General features: G+C 43.9%; 1 protein-coding gene across 2 annotated transcripts in view; it reads left to right on the plus strand.

The window, feature by feature from the left end:
* BIN2 (bridging integrator 2) overlaps positions 1-22,195 on the plus strand; it is a 39,956-nt gene that overhangs the window by 10,092 nt on the left and 7,669 nt on the right. The window contains exons 2-12 of one of the 2 annotated variants that reach the window (XM_012002493.1): positions 241-321; positions 8,398-8,452; positions 8,760-8,854; positions 9,418-9,513; positions 11,792-11,899; positions 12,217-12,302; positions 14,300-14,375; positions 15,540-15,622; positions 17,447-17,449; positions 18,322-19,072; positions 22,039-22,119. In XM_012002493.1, the coding sequence (XP_011857883.1) occupies positions 241-321; positions 8,398-8,452; positions 8,760-8,854; positions 9,418-9,513; positions 11,792-11,899; positions 12,217-12,302; positions 14,300-14,375; positions 15,540-15,622; positions 17,447-17,449; positions 18,322-19,072; positions 22,039-22,119 (1,515 nt within the window). The remainder of the gene's footprint in view (positions 1-240; positions 322-8,397; positions 8,453-8,759; positions 8,855-9,417; positions 9,514-11,791; positions 11,900-12,216; positions 12,303-14,299; positions 14,376-15,539; positions 15,623-17,446; positions 17,450-18,321; positions 19,073-22,038; positions 22,120-22,195) is intronic. The other variant, XM_012002503.1, reaches the window with a different exon arrangement.

Below are 22,195 nucleotides of genomic sequence, written 5' to 3' on the forward strand. Positions count from 1 at the left end.
GGAGGCTGAGGCAGGAGAATTGCTTGAACCCGGGAGGCAGAGGTTGCAGTGAGCTGAGATCATGCCACTGCACTCCAGCTTGGGCAACAGAGTGAGACTCCGTCTCATAAGTAAATAAATAAACAAACACACACAGCCCTTCAGTTGTGAGATTCTTGACTGAAGCCAGGGTCATATGAGGCCAACAGGTAAGAGAGACTTGACCATAACCTTATGGGCCTTTCTGACTTATATCCCTAGGTGCTGCAGAAATTGGGGAAAGCTGTAGAAACCAAAGATGAACGATTTGAACAAAGCGCTAACAACTTCTACCAACAACAGGTAAACTGGGGGGCAGGGGAGGGAAGCTTGGAAGAAGAAAGGAGAGGGCTGAGTGGCAGAAGAACAATAAGTTCTACAAACTGGCAAACATCCCCACCAAGCCACCCTCCGCCTAGGGTTAAGGGCTACAGGGTGATCTGCTGCTTATCCTTCCTCGGTGAACTAAAGGAATTTACCGGCCGGGCACAGTGGCTAACCCCTATGATCCCAACACTTTGGGAGGGCGAGGTGGGTGGATCACCTGAGGTCAGGAGTTTGAGACTAGCCTGACCAACATGGTGAAACCCTGCCTTTACTAAAAATACAAAAAATTAGCTGGGCATGGTGGTGTGCACCTGTAATCCCAGCTACTCGGCAGGCCGAGGCAGAAGAATCACTTGAACCCGGGAGGCAGAGGTTGCAGTGAACAGAGATCTTGCCATTGTACTCTAGCCTGGGTGACAAGAGTGAAACTCCATCTCAAAAAAAAAAAAAAAAAAGTAGAGTTAAAAATAAAGGAATTTATCTTTTTTCTTGCAGTGAGCTGTGATTGTGCTACTGTACCCCAGCCTAAGCAATAGAGCAAGACCTTGTCTCAAAAAAAAAAAAAAAAAAAAGCAGCTCCCACATCAAGAAAAAAGAAAAAAATTAATTTAAAGATTAATAGGCTGAACATGGTGGCTCACACCTATAATCCCAGCACTTTGGGAGGCCAAAGTGCTGAGCTCAGAAGTTTGTGACCAGCCTAGACAACAACATGACAAAACCCCATCTCTACAAAAAATACAAAAATACAAAAATTAGCCGGGCATGGTGGTGTGCTCCTGTATTCTCAGCTACTTGGGAGGCTGAGGCAAGAGGATTGCCTGAGTCTCAGAGGTCAACGCTACAATGAGCTTTGTTTGCGCCACTGCACTCCAGCCTGGGTGACAAAGTGAGACCCTGTCTCACTTTGTTATGGTTTGTTTAAATCAGCAACTCACTGACATGTTTCAAGTTTCTTAGATTTAAGGTTATATCTCTTAATCTATATTCTAATCCCTCCCTTCTTGTAGCTTATTTGTTAATGATACTAGGTTGTTTGTCCTGCAGTTTCCTACAGTCTATATTTTGCTGATTGAATTCCCATGATACTGTCTAATATGTTCCTATGTCTTCTATATTTTTTATAAATGGCTTATAGACTTAGAGGCTTGATGAGATTCAGGTTTTTGTTTTGATGGCAAGAATACTTAATAGGTGTTATTGTATTCTTCCATCAGGAGGCACATAAAGTCTGATTGTCTCCTTTTTTGTGTGATGTTAATAGTAAAGTAACAGCATATAAGTTGCAGGGCTAGGATTTAGACATAAATGCAGCTTTTTTCACTATGCCTCACTAGGAGACCTCCCTGGGCCTCTTCTCAACTCTTCTTACTGTTCTATTTCCAACTCCAGGATGAATAGAAGAAAAATCAGTAAGTTGACACCCACTGTGGAAGGTTTCTGATTCTTGGTCCATTCTGTCCCTCTGTCCTCTCTCTAAGAGCAGATGTGTAGGTAGAAAAGGTAAGAGATGAAGCAGGACCATCAGGAAGAACAAGATCCGATGGGACAGTCCCCTCAGAATTCCCTGTGGAAGCCCACCATTTAAACATCACTTAAGGGGGAAAATAAGAAATGAAATGGAGTTAGGTTGGGAATAAGGAAAAGCTTCTAGCTGGGTGCAGTGGCTCATGCCTGTCATTCCAACATTTTGGGAGGCTGAGGCGGAAGGGCTAGGGGTTCAAGACCAGCCTTGGCAACATAGTGAGACCTTGTCTCTATAAAAAAAAAATGAGGAAAAACTTCTTGATTGAGAGAATGATACACCTATAAGAAGTGCTGATTGAATATGCTTTTGAAATTCTCTTTTTGGTAAATTCATTTAACAAATATTTTATGACCACCTGCTGAGTGCCAGGAACTGTGTTTGGTGCTGGGACTTCAACATGAATGAGACAACCTGCCTGCCCTCAAGGCTCTTAGTTTAAGAAGGAAGACAGTGACAATACAGTCATGTCTGACCTGAGGACCTGGGGTGGCAAAGACACACAGGAGGAAAAAGGACAAGGTCAAGGATTTTTTTTTTTCTTTTTGTGAAGACGAGATCTCACTATGTTGCCCAGGCTGGTTTCAAACTCCTAGGCTCAAGCAATCCTCCTGCCTCTGACTCCTTGAGTGCTGGGATTACAGGTGTGAGTGGAGTGTTCCAGAAGTTGAACCGGTTGGTCATGTGCCCTATCCCTCACCCACAGTTAGCTTGCAGGTAAACTTTTTATTAATAGCTTAGCCTATCAATACCAAACTTCCTAGCCTAATTTCAAAGTCTTGCCACTTGCCCACATTCCTGATCACATTTCTTTTTTGTTTTGTTTTGTTTTTGTTTGTTTGTTTTGTTTTTGAGATGGGATGGCATCTTGCTGTGTCGCCCAGGCTGGAGTGCAGTGGCATGATCTCAGCTCACTGCAACCCCTGCCTCCCGGGTTCAAGCGATTGTCCTGCCTCAGCTTCCTGAGTAGCTGGGATTACAGGTGTGCGCCACCATGCCTGGCTAATTTTTGTATTTTTAGTAGAGATGGGGTTTCACCACATTGGCCAGGCTGGTCTCGAACTCCTGACCTCAAGTGATCCACCCGCCTCAGCCTCCCAAAGTGCTGGGATTACAGGTGTGAGCCACTGCACCCAGCTCTGATCACATTTCTTCCATAGGTAATTTTTATTTGAGGCTCTACTTGCTTCCCCCTTTTCTTTCTCTTCAGAGTGTATTACATAGGAAAGATTATTTTCCTCAAGCAACACTTTAACCTGTTATTTCTGGTAGTGACAGCTGTTTCCAATTCATTACCTTTAAAATCAAATCTAATAATCTAGCTTCATCTTTCCCTCCTGGATCTACATTAAACCAAGCACTTTCAATACTTGATCACTTCAGCGCTTGGGCATGCTATTTACACTTGTTTTGCTGAGTGTCTGAATCCGTTTTTCTCCAGAAAGTAGGGAACCCCAGGACAAGAACCTTCTCCATCCTCAGTACTCCAGTCTCTTAAGACCTAGCTCTGTCCACCTGACTGCTCAGGACAAGCTTCTGGTGTGAGTGGTTCATTAACTGAGGGTTGGGCCTGTTTGTATAATGGGTGGGAAGGACTGACTCAGACTCTTTATGGCAATGCCAAGAATTTGGCAAGGATTCAGAGAGCAGAAGTGATAAAATCATAAGATTTAGAGCTAGAACTGGCCTTACCCTGCATTTATAGTTGAAGAAATGGAAGGCAGAGAAGTGGAGTAACTTGCTAGTTGGTGGTAGAGCCAAGTTTCTTGACTCCCAGACAAGCGAGAACCCAAGACTATGAGAGTCACGTCTGTCAGGAAAGGAGAAAGATGTTGGGATTATTCAGCCTGGAGATATTCCAGGGGAGGACAGATAGGTCAGAGAAAGAAAATGATACCTGTTGCTGACCTGTATTCTCCCTCTTCCCCCACTGCACACCACTACCATACACACACATGCGCGCACACACACACACACACTCTCACACTCATACTTCATCTTCTCAAAAGAAAGAGCAAGAGCATAAAGGAGAACTTTGTAACTAAAAGGCTTGATCCTAAAACACAGAAATGGAACTGGGCTTTTGTGAGCTGCAGTGGAAAGCAGAAGGCATTCATTTTCTGGGCTGTGATAGAGTACCCCCTAGTTTTGAACACTGCATTTATGCACGGTAACCTTGATTACTGATCTGATTTTTCAGGTCATATGATAACTAATGGGAAAACATTAGGAATTTTATTTGTAGAAATTGTGCAAGGTAATTTTTTTTTTTTTTTTTTTTTGAGACAGAGTTTTGTTCTTATATTCCAGGCTGGAGTGCAGTGGTGTAATCCCAGCTCGCTGTAACCTCTGTGCCCCCAGGTTCAAGCGATTCTCCTGCCTCAGCCTCCCAAGTAGCTGGGATTACAGGCGTATGCTACCATATCCAGATAATTTTTGTATTTTTAGTATAGATAGGGTTTCACCATGTTGGCCAGGCTGGTCTTGAACTCCTAACCTCAGGTGATCCACCCGCCCCGGCCTCCCAAAGTGGTGGGATTATAGGTGTGAGCCACAGTGCCCGGCCTGTGCAAGGTAATTTGCCGGTTTTTATTACTTTATTATATTTATTTTTGAAATAAAATTTTCATGGTGAAGTAAAAAATTGAGTCTTTTTTTATCCTTCAGGAAAGAATTTAAAAGTTTTAATTTTTTTTTTTTTTTGAGACGGAGTCTCACTCTGTCGCCAAGGCTGGAGCGCAGTGGCGCGATCTCGGCTCACTGTAACTTCCACCTCCCGGGTTCAAGCAGTTCTCCTGCCTCAACCTCCCAAGTAGCTGGGATTACAGGCATGTGCCACCACGCCCAGCTAATTTTTGTATTTTTAGTAGAGACAGGATTTCACCATGTTGGCCAGGATGTTCTCAATCTCTTGACCTCGTGATCTGCCCATCTCGGCCTCCCAAAGTGCTAGGATTACAGGCATGCACCACTGCGCCCAGCCAGTGGTTTTTTATAATCCCCAAACTTTTTCAAGGCTCTTTAAAATCTTGATTATCACCTTTTCAAAATTCTCAAACTTCTACCTCCTCCCTTATTCAAGTTTAAACGATGTTGTGTACATTTAACATGTTAGGCTATCTAAGCTTTTTTCTGTACATGAGAAAGCAAGGAGGAAGTGAGATATATCCTTTCTGGTAGATGCTGAGTGTTTCTGAATTTTGTTAACTGACTGAATCTGTCTCCATTATGCTATTGAAAGTGCTTTCTCAAGGTCACCAGTGACCCATTACCAAATCCAGTTAATTTTACCAATTCTTCCTGCATTCTAACATCTCTGTAGCATCTGACACTTCCTTGATTGGTTTTGTTTTTTAGACAGAGTGTGCTTTGTTGCCCAGGCTGGAGTGCAGTGGCGCAATTGCAGCTTACTGCAAGCCTCCACCTTCATGGTTCAAACAATTCTGCTGCCTAAGCCTCCCGAGTAGCTGAGATTACAGGTGCCTGCCACCACACCTGGCTAATTTTTGTATCTTTAGTAGAGATGGACTTTCACCATGTTGGCCAGACTGGTCTCGAACTCCTGACCTCAAGTGATCCGCCCGCCTCGGCCTCCCAAAATGCTAGGATTACAGATTGGAGCCACCTCATCTGGCCTACTTCCTTGATTGTTTATATGATGTTCTCTTAATCCTTATTTGCTCTAACACAGCACAAATCACAGTTCTGTACTTCTCTGACAGTGCCTTTCACTCCTTTAGGACTGTGTCCTCATGTCTCTTCAAACTGACATTCAGCCCCTTGAGAGGGACTTTTGATCTGATGTTTGGTCAAAAGTTTGGACTAGCTTAGAAGTGAGCTCTGAGGCCCGGCACAGTGGCTCACACCTGTAATTCCAGCACCTTGGGAGGCCGAGGTGGGCGGATCACATCGTCAGGAGATCGAGACCATCTGGCTAACACAGTGAAACCCTGTCTCTACTAAAAATACAAAAAATTAGCCGTGTGTGGTAGCACACACCTATAGTCCCAGCTACTCGGGAGCCTGAGGCAGGAGAATTGTCGCTTGAACCCAGGAAGCAGAAGTTGCAGTGAGCCAAGATTGCGCCACTGCACTCCAGCCTGGGCGACAGAACGAGACTCCGTCTCAAAAAATAAAAATAAAAAAAGAACAGTGAGCTCTGGAGGTGAGAAAATTGATGAAATAACTAGTCCAGTTTTCTTTGATTTGACCAAGTAGACCTAAATTTTCTGCTGCTAAAATTAAGTAAATAGTGACCTTTCCCCAAAGATTTCCACAGGAAAAATTTTGTCACTAGATAGAATTTTCTGAATTTTCATTTTTTTCTCATAATTTTTTTTTTTTGAACTGGAGTCTTGCTCTGTTGCCCAGGCTGGAGTGCAGTGGTGCAATCTCGGCTCACTGCAACCTCTGCCTCCTGGGTTCAAGTGATTCCCCTGCCTCAGCCTCCTAAGTAGCTGGGATTACAGGTGCATGCCACCGTGCCTGGCTAATTTTTGTATTTTTAGTAGAAACAGGGTTTCACCATGTTGGTCAGACTGGTCTTGAACTCCTGACCTTGTGATCCGCCTGCCTTGGCATCCCAAAGTGCTGGGATTACAAGTGTGAGGCACCACGCCTGGCCTCTCCCATAATTATTTATTTATTTATTTATTTTTGAGATGGAGTTTTGTTCTTGTTGCCCAGAGTGGAGGGCAATGGCACAATCTTGGCTCACTGCCACCTCCGCCTCCCGGGTTCAAGTGATTCTTCTGCCTAAACCTGCCAAGCAGCTGGGATTACAGGTGTCTGCCACCACACCCTGCTAATTTTTTGTATTTAGTAGAGATGGGGTTTCACCATGTTGGTCAGGCTGGTCTCAAACTCCTGACCTCAGGTGATCCACCTGCCTTGGCCTCCCAAAGTGCTGGGATTACAGGCGTGAGCCACTGTGCCCGGCCCCATAATTTTTTATACTTTTGGTATCATCAATAGCCTATCAAGTAATTAATACAGCAAATAACAAATGAAAAAATTCACAAGTATTTTATGGTGTACTGAATAATGCAACTTGGCTTTCAAGTACAACATCCCCTGAACTGGTCTGCTCTGGTCTGTAGGCTGGCTCCATAGAGTACCCTTAAAGTGGGCTGCACCTCTCAGTCCATCCCTACAGTCCACAGTCCTGAAGTCAGTTTCCAGAATGTCAGATGTCTGGCCTTAAATTCCCAACCAACTCTTCAAAATGAGTTTACACATAGGAAGGAGACCAAAATGGGAAGAGGGTCTAAACACCATAAGGAACAACTGAGGAAATCTATGAGAAAGACTTGGTCAAGGGCACATGCAAGTTGTCTTCAAGCATGTGTGGAAGAGAAATTAGATCTACTCTATGGGTACAGAAGGCCAACCCAAGACTCATAGGAAAAAGTTGGTTTGTTTGTTTTGAGACGGAGTCTTGCTTTGTCACCCAGGCTGGAGTACAGTGACGCGATCTGATCTCAGCTCACTGCAATCTTCGCCTCCCAGGTTCAAGCGATCCTCCTACCTCAGCCTCCCGCGTAGCTGGGACTACAGGTGTGCGCCATCACGCCCGGCTAATATTTTGTATTTTTACTAAAGACAGGGTTTCACCATTTTGACCAGGTTGGTCTCGAACTCCTGACCTAAAGTAATCCACCAGCCTTGGCCTCCCAAAGTGCTGGGATTGTAAGGGTGAACTACTACGCCCAGCCAGAAAAAGTTTTAACAGAACTCGTTTAAAATCAAGTGATACTGTCTCAGGCAAGATGTTAGTTTCCAGTTCCTGGAAGTATTTGAGAAGCAGAGGCTAAATGAACATTTGTCAGAGTAATAACAAAAGCAGTTCATCTATCAGATTGAGATTTAAACTTCCAAGTCTAAAAGATACCTTCTTTTCCTTTTTTAGAGGGAGGAGGAGCCCTTGTCTGAACTTGGGATTCCTAGGCTAAAAAATGAGATTTCAGACACAGGAGCAAAGATGGAAGCAGGGATAGATAGAGCTATAGATGAAGACATTCGGGGTGGAACAGGAGAAGCAATGATGAGGCTACTTGGAGTAGCATAAAGCAGGTGACTGATGGAAGGGAAGGGTAAAGTGAGGCAAGGTAGAGAAGGATATCGGGGGGAGAGGAGTGTCTGTGTGGGGGTTCAGAGAAAGAAGAAGGCCTGGTGTCTGCAGAAAATGGTAGCACTTTACCCAGAGGGGAGGGTGCAAGCCAGAGAATTGAAGTGTCACATGGAGAACATTTACATTTCAAAAGAGGAACTTGGGTATAGGCTCTTGTTCACTGGAAGGAAGATGCCAGTGTAATGGGAGCTTTAGCAAGCCCCTAACTTAACTAACACAAAAGAGACCACCTACAACATGTTGGTAAAGAAAGTAAAGGCTGACTTATAACAATTGTGAATATTTGAAGAAATTCCAGGTGTGATTTCTGCTTTTAACCTACTTTTCGACTTTGACCTCTGGAGCGTCTTTTGAAATATGAATCTCTTTAGTCACCAAATGTACTTTTCTCTTTCAGGCAGAAGGCTACAAGCTGTACAAGGACCTGAAGAACTTCCTTAGTGCAGTCAAAGGTGGGCATTGCAGCATGGGAGAATCCAGAGGGCATTTATACAGCTACTAAAAGGTTTGGGGGTGGAAAACATCAGCCATACCCCCAGGTTTTTGTCATTTTATCATTTGTCTACTCTTGACTCCTGGAACTTTGTGGGCTGAGGAAGAGTGACTTTTCCTTTCAGCCCCATCCAGCTTTCCTCACTTACATAACCTAAACCTTCTGAGTTTGTCCTTCTGAATTGGAACCACTGATTTGTCACCCATGTGATTACAACAAATACTGTTGGGGAAACATGATGGTGGGACTGAATTCTCTCCTTTCAGTGATGCATGAAAGTTCAAAAAGAGTGTCAGAAACCCTGCAGGAGATCTACAACAGCGAGTGGGACGGTCATGAGGAGCTGAAGACCATCGTAGGGGTAAGAGTGGCTTGGGTTTTACGACTTGTTGGCACTTATTCCTGTTTGCATCTCAACCTCAGCTTAGCTTCTCTATCCAAGAAAATAGGAAAACAAAGGAGCCAGTTCACACTGTGCATTTGTATAGCCTCAGTCACTGGGTGGTAGGAAGAAGCTACAACTGTTAAGGTAAAAACAAGTTTTCCCTAATCTGTGGATTCCTCTAATTTTGACTCTCTTCCCCTCTTTAAAACATTATGGGAAGTTTTACCTCCTAAAGATGGGTTGTTTTTTAAAACAAAGTTCATACACTCTTAAACTTTCCCGTATAAACTCTGGAGTCCAAGGCTTTAACCTTGTGCCCTGTTCGTAATCTCTGAATGTATGTTCAGACTCCCATAGTGCAGTTCCTTGGGGTAGGGGCTGTTTCTTTTCTTCCTCTGTATTCCCCGGAATCCAACATGGTATTCTAAATACAGTGCTATAAAAAAGAAGGTTTTTGCAGGGAGAATTTGGGTATTTCCCTGGTAGGCAGTTGTTGTTGGGAAGTGGAGCCTTCACCAGCCTCTGCCTCTATCCCACAGAATAATGATCTCCTTTGGGAAGACTACGAGGAGAAACTGGCTGACCAGGCTGTGAGGACCATGGAAAACTACGTTGCCCAGTTCAGCGAAATTAAGGTACTCGATATACAGAATCAAGGTTAGCTTGTGGATGATCCATCCTGGTTAGAGAACATATTGGGTTAAGCATTATAAGTAGAATTAGAGCTCAATTAAGAATGAAGTTTGGGTAAGTTAGGAGAAAGATTAAGGTTGAGGGTTAGACAAGAGGTTAGGATATAAGGTCGGAAGTAGTGTGAAGTTTATGTTTAAACTTAGATTTCAAGGCTGGGTACAGTGGCTCACACCTGTAGTCCCAGTACTTTGGGAGGCTGAGGCAGGAGAATCACTTGAGCGCAGGAGTTCAGGACCAGCCTGGGCAACATGGCAAAACCCCATCTCTACAAAAAATACAAAAAAATTTGTCAGTGTGGTGGTGTGTGTCTGTAGTCCCAGCCACCCTAGGAGACTGAGGTGAAGGATCACTTGAGCCAGGGAGAGAGAGGTTGCAGTGAGCCGAGATCATGCCACTGCGCTCCAGCCTGGGTGACAGAGGCTGGTGTCTCAAAATAAGTAAATAAATAAAATAAACTTAGATTTCAGTGAGCTATATTTGGGCTGATTTCGAATTAGATCCAAGTTAGAGGCATCCCCTTTAGCTGTGAGAAACAGCTGATGGCACTAAAGATGTTTATTGTACAGAAGAGGAAACATGGGGCAATCAAATAGTTATCTTCAAATACTTGGAAGTCTGTTAGGTAAAAGAGGAATTCCACCTATTCTAAAATGTTCCAGAAAGCAGAATTAGAATTCATCTATTCATTCAGCTAGTTTTGTTTTTGTTTTTGTTTTTTCTGAGATGGAGTCTTGCTCTGTTGCCCAGGGTGGAGTGCAATGGCGTGGTCTTGGCTCACTGCAACCTCCACCTCCTGGGTTCTAGCGATTCTCCAGCCTCAGCGTCCCAAGTAGCTGGGATTACAGGCATGCGTCACCATGCCCAGCTAGTTTTTGTATTTTTAGTAGAGATAGGGTTTCTCTGTGTTGGCCAGGCTGGTCTCAAACTCCTGACGTCAGGTGATCCGCCCACCTCGGCCCCCCAAAATGCTGGGATTATAGGCGTGAGCCACTGCACCCAGCTCTAGTATTTGTTAAACACCTATTCTATGAGGCACTGTGCTGATTCAGAGGAAGAAGTTAGAGGGAGGCTGATTTAAGTTCCTAATAGTTAAAGCTTTCCAAAAATGAAATGAAATAGATTCAAAGATAGTGAGTTGTCTGTTCTTTGTGCAAACAGCAGTCAAACTACTTCTTATCTTGGATGTTATAGAGAAGCCTCATGTATTGTATGGGAAGTTGGACCAGATAATCGCTAAGAATCTTTTCAAATTCTGTGACTGAGAGAATGAAACGGTTCAATGACATAGTCTGCTTCTCACTGGTATAATTTATAGTTTGGATAAGGCTGAGTAGACTTTCAGTGGTCATAGTAATTTATAGCTTTTATTGTGTTTTAGAGCTTTCAGAGCACTTTGTATTCAGCATTCGATCTTTCAAATAGCAGTCGTTTAAGGGGAGATGGGGCTACTGAGGCTCCAAAAGAGATGTGCCTTGCCACTGGCCACAGGCTAATGAATGGCAGATTTGGGACTCATTCCGAAAAATCCAGACTTTCACTTTCATGTGATTCTCCAGGCCATTTCTCCTGGAGACTGAAGCAGTTTATAATGGGTTCATAGGAAATATTAAAATTTAATACAGGGGGAGGTGGAGGTGGAAATATATATATGTATTTTATTATATATATACACTATATATAATTAATAAAGATTTCCACATGCTCTGTAGGACTCTGTCTCCCTCTGAGAATCCCCCATTCTTCCCAGATACTGAGGGAGACCCCATGGGCACCAAACCCTATTAGAAAGTGAAATTGGGGCCGGGTGCAGTGGCTCATACCTGTAATCCCAGCACCTTGAGAGGCCGAGGTGGGCATATCACATGAGCCCAGGAGTTCGAGACCAGCCTGGCCAACATGGCGAAACCCCATCTCTACTAAAAATACAAAAATTAGCCGGGCTTGGTGCACACGCCTATAATTCCAGCTACTTGGGAGGCCAAAGCACAAAAATTGCTTGAATCTGGGAGGCAGAGGTTGCAGTGAGCTGAGATCACATTACTGCACTCCAGCCTGGCCAACAGAGCAAGACCCTGTCTCAAAAAAGTCAAAAACAAAAAACAACGAAAGTGAAATTTGATAGTAGGATCCAAGAACCTTGCTCTCTGTTTGGTATTCTGTTACCTACATCCTGGCCACTAAAAAGTGATATCCACACCCTTTCTCATTATGCTGGGTCAGGAGAGAATTGCCAAGCGGGGTCGGAAACTCGTGGACTATGACAGTACCCGACATCACCTGGAGGCAGTGCAGAATGCCAAGAAGAAAGATGAGGCCAAGACTGCCAAGGTAAAGCAAAAACAACAACAAAAACTGGTAAATTCTTCTGTTCTCCTTCTCCCCATGGTGGTGGGAGGTGGCTGGGCCAACGTGGGTATAGGAAATTATAAATTCAGCATCCAGTGTCTTGAAGGAAATCTGTTTCTTCTGACACTGATGCTGTAAGGATAGTCAGAGTCTTGAGGCTGGGGAGGGCATGCTCAGGGGAAGAAGAGGGATGGCTCCCAGTAAGCCTAGTGCCTAAAAAAATGCAGAGAATGAAGGGGGCATGCTGTAGTACTGGGTTCAGAATTGAGGGAGATTGTCTTGTCTCTTTTACCACCTAGGCAGAGGAAGAGTTCAACAAAGCCCAGACTGTGTTTGAAGATCTGAACCAAGAACTACTAGAGGAGCTGCCTATTCTTTATAATAGGTAATGACTGAAATTGCTTGTGTGAAGCAAAGGCACCTTGTGTGCCTTGAGAGTAGGTAGATAAAAGTGTTTTAGATTTAAATTCCCACACTGCCCCCCTTTTTTTGAGACAGGGTCTCACTCTGTCACACAGGCTGGAGTGCAGTAACACTCAGTCTCAGCTCAGTGCAACCTCCACCTCCCTAGTTCAAGTGATTTTTGTGCCTCAGCCACACAAGTACCTGGGATTACAGGCTTGTGCCAACATGCCTGGCTGAATTTTTTTTTTTTTTGTATTTTTAGTAGAGATGGGGTTTCACCATGTTGCCCAGGCTGGTCTCGAACTCCTGACTTCAAGTGATCCCCCTGCCTTGGCCTCCCAAAGTTCTCGGATTACAGGCATGAGCCACCATGCCTGGCCAAATTTTCCACATTTAAAGAGAAATCTGAGCAGAAACTCCATTTGTATCCTTTTTTCTTTTTATTGTACAAGAGAGGCATAATAGAACTGTGGTCAGAATATTTTATATTGTCACTTATTGGTGTACATAGGATGGAGCCTTTGTAATGAATACATGTATTCAGACATTATGTGACTCCTAATTAAAATAAAATTGAAATTTTATTTTTTATTTTATTTTATTTATTTATTTTGAGACAGGGTCTGACTCTGTCACCCAGGCTGGAGTATGGCTCACTGTAACCTATGCCTCCCAGGTTCAAGCAATTCTCCCACCTCAGCTTCCTGAGTAGCTGGGACTACAGGCACGTGCCACCACACCTGACTAATTTTTGTGTTTGTTTTATTTTGAGACAGAGTCTCGCTCTGTTGCCAGGCTGGAGTGCAGTGGCACAATCTCGGCTCACTGCAACCTCCACCTCCCAGGTTCAAGCAATTCTCCTGCCTCAGCCTCCCAAGTAGCTGGGACTACAGGCATGTGCCACCAAGTCCAGCTGATTTTTTGTATTTTAGTAGAGATGGGGTTTCACCATGTTGGCCAGGATGGTCTCAATCTCCTGACCTTGTGATCCGCCCACCTCGGCCTCCCAAAGTGCTGGAATTACAGGTGTGAGCCACCATGCCTGGCCATTTTTGTATTTTTTGACAGGTTTCACCCTGTTGGACAGGCTGATCTCAAACTCCTGACCTCAAGTGATCCACCTGCCTCAGCCTCCCAGAGTGCTGGGATTACAGGCATGAGCCATGGTGCCTGGCCTAGAAATGAAATTTAATATGGTTTCTTTAAAAGTATATTTCCTTGATTCACTTACAGGAGAATTCCATTAATGTACATACAGGCATAGAAGTTGTACTGTATTGCATAATGGGAAAGAATAATTACTTACTGTAATAATTATAATTAGGTGGCCTTATATTTATATAGCCCTTTAAAAAATTATTCAAACCCCTTTCATGTCTGCTCAGCTCTTCAAGAGCCCAAATCAGATAACTCCATGAAACTGTTAAACTTTGATGTCAACCTGAACTGATATTGTCTCCCCTGGCCTTCCTGCTCCTAAGAATCAGGTGTGTTCCTGGCCTAGCTCTGATGAATCCAGATCCCAGAACATCCTGAGTGTGGGATGTGGGGTGGCCTTTTTTTTTTTTTTAAATGGAGTCTCACTCTATTTCCCAGGCTGGAGTGCAGTGGCGGGATCTCGGCTCACTGCAACCTCTGCCTCCCAGGTTCAAGTGATTCTCCTGCCTTAGCTTCCCAAGTAGGTGGGACTACAGGCACATGCCACCACACCTGGCTAATTTTTTTTTTTTTGTATTTTTAGTAGAGGCGGGGTTTTAGCACGTTAGCCAGGATGGTCTCGATCTCCTGACTTTGTGATACGCCTGCCTAGGCCACCCAAAGTGCTGGGATTACAGGCGTGAGCCACCATGCCCAGTGGGATGCGTTCTTTTAGGAGCCTCAGTGGCTGGTTTTGGCTTAAGGTCATACCTTGTATTTCAAACAAAGAACTCCTTTCCCATGCCTTAGCCGTGTGTTTGTTATTTTGCTTCCTAATAGTCGTATTGGCTGCTATGTGACCATCTTCCAAAACATTTCCAACTTGAGGGATGTCTTCTACAGGGAAATGAGCAAGGTGAGAAGCGTCTGGCCAAGTGAGGCTCGTGGGTGTGTTTTGTAGTAAATATGAAGGTAGCCTTGACTTACATAATTTCTTTAAATATGCATATTGGCACCACAGATTTTGACTTCTATCTCATGATGAAATAAGAGCACTTGATTGTATATTTAACTGTATTAAAACACATCAGAGGGCCCTCTTCATCTCCCTTAACAACTGAGTAAATGCATCCAAATTTCAGCTTTAGCATGAATAAAGGAGGTTAGGCCTATGGAAGGAACAGTTAAAATGGGGAACCCCATTGTGAAATCTCTATCTGTTGTTGCTGGGGACTGGAGAGTGCAGTGTTTAAGGACAAGTCAGTTTCTCAGGTGGTTAGTCTTAAATAAGACTAATCCTCTCAGTGACAGGCAGCCATATAACGTAATTTATGAAGTCTTTTCTAGTCCTGGGATTCCAAGATCTTTGCTACTACAACATTAGTTACATTCACACACAGCTACACATACCACTCTCCGTAGTTTATTTGGCTAATGTGTGATTTGCCTAGTTAATATTAAAAATGAGGTTTGTTTTTTTTTTTGAGATGGAGTTTTGCTCTGGTGCCCAGGCTGGAGTGCAGTGGCGCAATCTCGGTTCACTGCAAGCTCCGCTTCCCGGGTTCACGCCATTCTCCTGCCTCTGCTTCCCAAGTAGCTGGGACTACAGGTGCCCACCACCACGCCCAGCTAATTTTTTTGTATTTTTAGTAGAGACAGGGTTTCACTGTGTTAGCCAGGATGGTCTCGATCTCCTGACCTCATGATCCGCCCGCCTCGGCCTCCCAAATTGCTGGGATTACAGGCGTGAGCCGCTGCACCCGGCCTAAAAATGAGTTTTCATTCCCTGGATCACCTGTGAGAAGCTGGAACCTCAAATCAGACATCAGTTATGGACCCTGCCTTGAGACAGCTGCCAGTCCGATGGAAGAAGCAGAACTTAGAACACAGAGAGACAAGGAAGAGGGAGTGGTGGGACAGGATCCTGGACTCTAATGCTAGACAGATGAAGAGGAATTCAGATCAGAGTTGAAAGGGGGAGGTTTTATTTTGGGAAGCTGTCTGAAGGGGAGGGGAGAAGGGATATGCCACTCTCGGGTTCCCAGTTGGCTAGCATCCCCTTCTTTCTTACTGGCTGTAGCTGAACCACAATCTCTACGAGGTGATGAGCAAACTGGAGAAGCAACATTCCAATAAAGTCTTTGTGGTGAAGGGACTGTCAAGGTGAGCACCGTCCAAGACTCTTTTGCTTCATTTGTCCCATGTGTGAACGTATTCAAAATCTTCATCTCCAGTCCAGAATCCTGACCTGTCCCTATGTGCATGTGCATGATGATGTTTGTTGTTTATACTATGCTCCTATATAATTTATTTTGCTTTTTACTAAATATTTCAGGGCCAGACATGGTGGCTTATGCCTATAATCCCAGTATTTTGGGAGGCTGAGGCAGGAGAATCACTTGAGACCAGGAGTTTGAGACCAGTCTGGGCAGCATAGTGAAATCTCATCTCTACAAAAAAAAAGATTAAAAGAAAATAAAGATTAGCCAGGCACGGTAGTGCATACCTGTACTCCTAGCTACTCAGGAGGCTGAAGCAGGAGGATCACTTGAGCGCAGGAGTTTGAGGGTGCAGTGAGCTATGATCATGCCGCTGCACTGCAGCCTGGGTGACAGAGCAAGACCCTGTCTCTAAAAAAATTAATAAAAATTAAATATTTCAGACATAACTAAATGTATAAAGAATAATATAACAAATAGCCATGTAAATATGTTGTAAATATAGCTGTTCCTTCCCCACTCACTTTTTCTTTCTGACCCCACTAAAGGTAACCACTATGTTACATTTAGTATTTATCATTTCCATGTGTGTTGTTTTATTTTATGTGTGCATGTATGTTTCACACATAACACGCATGGAAATAAATACTAAATGTAATACTAAATGTAGCATGCACACATTGTATTGTTTCACACATACATGCATACATAAAATATTGTTTTGCTTTTTTTTTTTTTGTTTGTTTGTTTGTTTGTTTTTGAGACAGGGTCTTGCCCAGGCTGTAATGCAATGGCACGATCTTGGCTCACTGCAACCTCCGCCTCCCGGGTTCAAGCGATTCTCCTGCCTCAGCCTCCAAATAGCTGGGATTACAGGCGCATGCCACCATACCCAGCTAATTTTCGTATTTTTAGTAGAGACAGGGTTTCACTATGTTGGCCAGGCTGGTCTTGAACTTCTGACCTCGTGATCTGCCCGCCTTGGCCTCCCAGAGTGCTGGGATTACAGGCATGAGCCACCATGCCTGGCTGTTTTGCATGTTTTTAAACTTTATATAAATGGACTTATACTGTATGTATTGTTCTGCAACTTCTTTTGTTCTCTTAGTATTATTTGTAAGATTTTTCATTATTGCTACATGTTGCTATAGTAGCTCTGCTGTTTCCTTTCTATAGTTGTTATTGTATGCGTAGTTCATGATTTATTTATCCTCCTGCTAGTTTGGGGCATTTGAGTTGTCTTCTAGGTTTTTGCTATTATAAATAATGTGATGAACAAGTTTTACATTTGTCCCTGTGAATATTATCAAGAGTTTCTTTAGGGTCTATACTTGGAGCAGGATTGTTGAGTCGTAAGATCTGGCATGGGGCTTCTTGACCCTTATGAGATATTGCCATATTGCCCTGCAAGGTGATGATTCCAGTTTACTACCCATCAGCAGTGAGTAAGAGCCCTCATGAGTCCACATTCTCACTACATGTGAAATTGTCAGACTTCTTCATTCTTACAAGCTCATGGGTATGAAACGGAATATTTTTTGCAGTTTTAAGTCATAGCTTCATAATTGCTAATTACCTTGAGTATCTTTTCATGTTACTGACCATTTAACATTCCTGTTCTGTGACTTTCCTATATATCGTTTTCCCATTTTTCAATTGGGTTGTTGACCTTTTATAAAAAAATTGATCTATATAAGTTTTTGTTTGCTGATATATTCTAGATTCTAATCCTGGATGCTCAAGGATAAGCATGGCATCCAGCACATAGTAGGTACTTGATAAATGTTATAGTTGATTCTTGTTCAGGGTAGTTTTGTTCTATAAAGTTGCCACACTCACTGAACATCAAACCACAGGTTTCTGTGAGCCCCTGATCACAAAATTTTCATCAACCACCCAACATATAACCTTGTTTTATGTGAGTTTCTGTTTAAAGACACCTTATTTAATCTATATTATTAATTTATTAATATTGAACTCACAACCAGCAGTATTGTAACTCATGCCTGAATGAAGCTTATCTAATACATGTATTTTCTCTGGAAGGCACATCACAGTATTTTTGCACTTAGCACTACAGCTTGGGGGCCATTTTAAATAGCAAAATCACCAACAAAAAGCACAAAGTTAGGAAAACATGGTGGAAAGGACACTTGTTTACAGTTTGAGAACGGAAGCAAGAAGGTAGATGGTTGTCTTGTTAAACTTCATCTGGAAAGTGTGTGCCAGGCAACTCATTCTTCTCTACTTGTGCATATCCAATAGTGACTGGGAAAGGGCCACAAGTATTGATTTGGGGGTTCCAAATAAATAAGTAGGTAATTCACAAATATGAAATCTGTGTAGTTCAACTGTACATCACCCATTAATCTTTGCCCCAGAGAAAATATTTGCTAACATTTTGCAGTGTTTCTTTCCAGTCTCTTTCTCTGTACATAGTTTTACATAATTGAGTTCATAATACAGATAAAATTTTGGCCTTTTTTCACTTCACTCTGTAAGTGTTATTGTAAATTATGCAAACTTTCTAACATTTAAATTGCTTTATTATGTTTATTATATGCATCATAATTTTTTTTGGCATATTTACATTGCTTCTGGTTTTTAGCCATTCTGAATCTGAACACCTTCCTTTTTTATCAGTAGCAGGCGCTCTTTAGTCATTTCTCCCCCAGTTCAAACAACTATGGTCTCCAGTCCTCTTACCTCACCTACTAGTCCCTCTACACTTTCCTTGAAGAGTGAGAGTGAATCTGTCTCAGCAACTGAAGATCTGGCACCTGATGCAGCCCAGGGGGACGACAGTTCTGAGATCAAGGAGCTCTTAGAAGATGAGGAAATAGAGAAGGAAGGATCTGAAGCAAGCTCCTCTGAGGAAGAAGAGCCTCTACCAGCCTGCAATGGCCCCGCCCAGGCCCAGCCCTCTCTTACCATTGAGAGTGTCAAGTCCCAGGAGGAAGTTCTCCCCAGCTCCCCAGCTCCATCACCTGGTGGAGCCCTGAGCCCTTCAGGGCAGCCTTCATCATCTGCCGCAGAAGTAGTCCTCCGAACCCGCGCCGCAAGTGAAGGATCCGAACAACCAAAGAAGAGAGCCTCTCTCCAGAGGACCTCAGCACCCCCTAGTAGGCCTCCTCCACCTAGAGCCACTGCAAGCCCCAGGCCCTCCTCAGGGAACATACCCTCCAGCCCTCCAGCCTCTGGAGGGGGTTCACCCACCAGCCCTAGGGCCTCCTTGGGGACTGGGACTCCAAGTCCTAGGACCTCCCTAGAGGTCTCTCCTAATCCAGAAACACCAGAGAAGCCAGTAAGAACTCCTGAGGCCAAAGAAAATGAAAACATGCACAATCAGAACCCCGAAGAACTTTGTACTTCCCCCACCTTAATGACATCTCAGGTAAGAGTAGTTCTGGTTGGGTATTTAATTTAATTTAATTTATTTATTTATTTAAGTTAGGGTCTCACTCTGGCACCCAGGCTGGAGTGTAGGGGTGTGATCACAGCTCATTGCAGCCTCGACCTCTCAAGCTCAAGTGATCCTCCCCCGGTAGAGATAGGGTCTCCTTATGTTGCCCAGGCCGGTCTTGAATTACTGGTCTCAAGTGATCCTCCTGTCTTGGCCTCCCAAAGTGCTGAGATTACAGATGTGAGCCACTGCACCCAGCTCTGGTAGTGTCTTTATATCCTTTTATAACCTCCATGTAGGTATCTTTACTATAGTCAGAATGCTCTTGGACACCTTTTTGGATTCTGGGGATTGTTTCATGTCTTCATAGCAATTTAGTAATCTACTTTTAGGGTAATTGGCTTTTTTTTTTTTTTTTTTTTGAGATGGAGTCTCGCTCTGTCACCCAGGCTGGAGTGCAGTGACGCAATCTTGGCTCACTGCAACCTCCGCCTCCCGGGTTCAAGCCATTCTCCTGCCTCAGCCTCCCAAGTAGCTGGGACTACAGGCACCTGCCACCACGCCTGGCTAATTTTTTGTATTTTTAGTAGAGACGGGGTTTCACCATGTTAGTCAGGATGGTCTCGATCTCCTGACCTCGTGATCCACCCTCCTCATCCTCCCAAAGTGCTGGGATTACAGGCGTGAGCCACCATGCCAGGCTGGTTTCTCCATGTTGGTCAGGCTGGTCCCAAACTCCTGACCTTGTGATCTACCCCCGGTAGAGATAGCGTCGGCCTCCCAAAGTGCTGGGATTATAGGCGTGAGCCATCGCACCCAGCCAGTAATTGACTTCTATAAGGTGCTTATCTCTAGTAGTGTTAATGAGCAGATTCTTACTAATTTTTTTTCCTCCAAGTTCTGGGAGTTCCTAGTATAAAGAACCTATAGTTGAAGCCGGGCGTCGTGGCTCACACCTGTAATTCCAGCACTTTGGGAGGCCGAGGCGGGCAGATCACGTGAGGCCAGGAGCTCAAGACCAACCTGGCCAACATGGTGAAACCCTGTCTCCATTAAAAATACAAAACTTAGCCAAGCATGGTGGTGTCTGTAGTCTCAGCTATTTGGAAGACCTGAGGCACAAGAACACTAGAATCACTCGAACCCAGGAGGCAGAGGTTGCAGTAAGCCGAGGTCATATCACTGCATTACAGCCTGGGCAACAGAGTAAGACTATGTCTCAAAGAAAAGAAAAGAAAAAGGAAAAGTTAAAAAAAAATTAACACAAAATTTAAAAAATTAAAAAATAAGTAATAAATTTAAACCAATAAAGAACCAATAGTTGGAATCCTGAGCTTTACCTTCTTTAGTGGGGGCAGGAGGGTGAGTCTCACTTCATTTCATTATACCTGTGACTATGGTAAATAGACCCTGAAAAAAATGGCAGCAAATTTCCAGAGTGTGTCTTCTCTGATGAGAAGACCTAGAAGCAGGAACTCACAGAGGGAAGTAAAGCAAAAAAGACAGTCTTTTAAAAAGGCTGCTCCCTACTTGGGAGGCTGAGGCAGGAGGATTGCTTGAGCTTATGGGGTTGAGGCTGCAGTGAGCACCACTACACTCCAGCTTGAGCACCAGAGTGAGACCCTTTCTCAAAAAAAAAATTTTTAAGGCTTTTGAAAAAAAAAATTGAGAGATGCCAACCCATTGAAGAGCAACTAGTTCTGTGAAGGATCTGTAAATCAAGTCATACTCTTTTTCTTTCTTTCTTTCTTTTGAGGCAGAGTCTCACTCTGTCACCCAGGCTGAAGTGCAGTGGCACGATCACAACTCACTGCAGCCTTGACCTCTCTGGGCCCCAGTGATCTTCCCTCCTTAGCCTCCCAAGTAGCTGGTACTACAGGCGCATACCACCACGCCTGCCTCATTTTTGTATTTTTGGTAGAGATGGGGTTTCGCCATGTTGCCCAGGCTGGTTTCAAACTCCTAGGCTCCAGTGATCCTCCCGTCTCTGTCTCCCAAAGTGCTGGGCTTACAGGTGTGAGCCACCGTGCTGGGCCTCAAGTCATATTCTAGTCACATTATATGGAAAGGCTATCATATAGGGATTTGACTTGTTCTGTGACACTCCAGAGGGCAGAGGCATAAAAAACTATGTATACTTTTTTTTAAGATACATTTTGGATCAATACAAGAGGAACTTTCAACAATTAGCTCAATTTTTAAAATGGGATGGAAAAAAAAATATTGTGGAAGGGCAAAGGAGACACAAGGGGCTGACCAAAAAAAAAATGGGATGGGCTGCCTTAAGAATTAGTTCTCTTTCCTTGATGTTAAGAGCTAAGGGCCGGGCGCGGTGGCTTATGCCTGTAATCCCAGCACTTTGGGAGGCTGAGGTGGGCGGATCACGTGAGGCCAGGAGATCCTGGCCAACATGGTGAAACCCCGTCTCTACTAAAAATACAAAAAATTAGCTTGGCGTTGTGGCATGTGCCTGCAATCCCGGCTACTCGGGAGGCTGAGGAAGGAGAATGGCGTGAACCCAGGAGCGGAGCTTGCAGTGGGCCGAGATTGCGCCACTGCACTCCAGCCTGGGCAACAGAGCGAGACTCCATCTCAAAAAAAAAAAAAAAAAAAGAATAAATAAAATTACAATCTAGTAATGATAAATGATACAAAGAAAAATTAAGTAGGGAAGGGCACAGGGAGTGGGAGCTGAGTTGCAAGTTTATAGAGCAGTCAGCAGTGACGTGAGCAATGCAGAAGGCTAGCACATGAGCCATGTGTGTATCTGGGAGAAGTGTGTGAGATATCTGGCGCTCATCAGGTCATTCTACCCTACTACTGCCTGTGTCTGACCGAGGCTACCTCAGGAGCCTCCTGCTATCTGAGAGGAGCTAATATGGACCAGGGGCACAGGGATGGCCCCCAGGATGGGAAGGTGTGGGACTCTCTCCTCCACTGTTCACTTTGATTCACAGATTGCTTCAGAGGCTGGAGAGGCAAAGAAGATGGAAGACAAGGAAGAGGATGATAAACTTATCTCAGTTGACTCCTCAGAGGTACTAAAAGCCTAAGTCATCTACATGATTATGCCCTATTGTTTTTACATATTAAAATTTATTTTTCTTTTTCCAG

Source organism: Mandrillus leucophaeus, unplaced genomic scaffold (assembly GCF_000951045.1).
Source record: "Mandrillus leucophaeus isolate KB7577 unplaced genomic scaffold, Mleu.le_1.0 Scaffold118, whole genome shotgun sequence".
Taxonomy (NCBI): Eukaryota; Metazoa; Chordata; class Mammalia; order Primates; family Cercopithecidae; genus Mandrillus; species Mandrillus leucophaeus.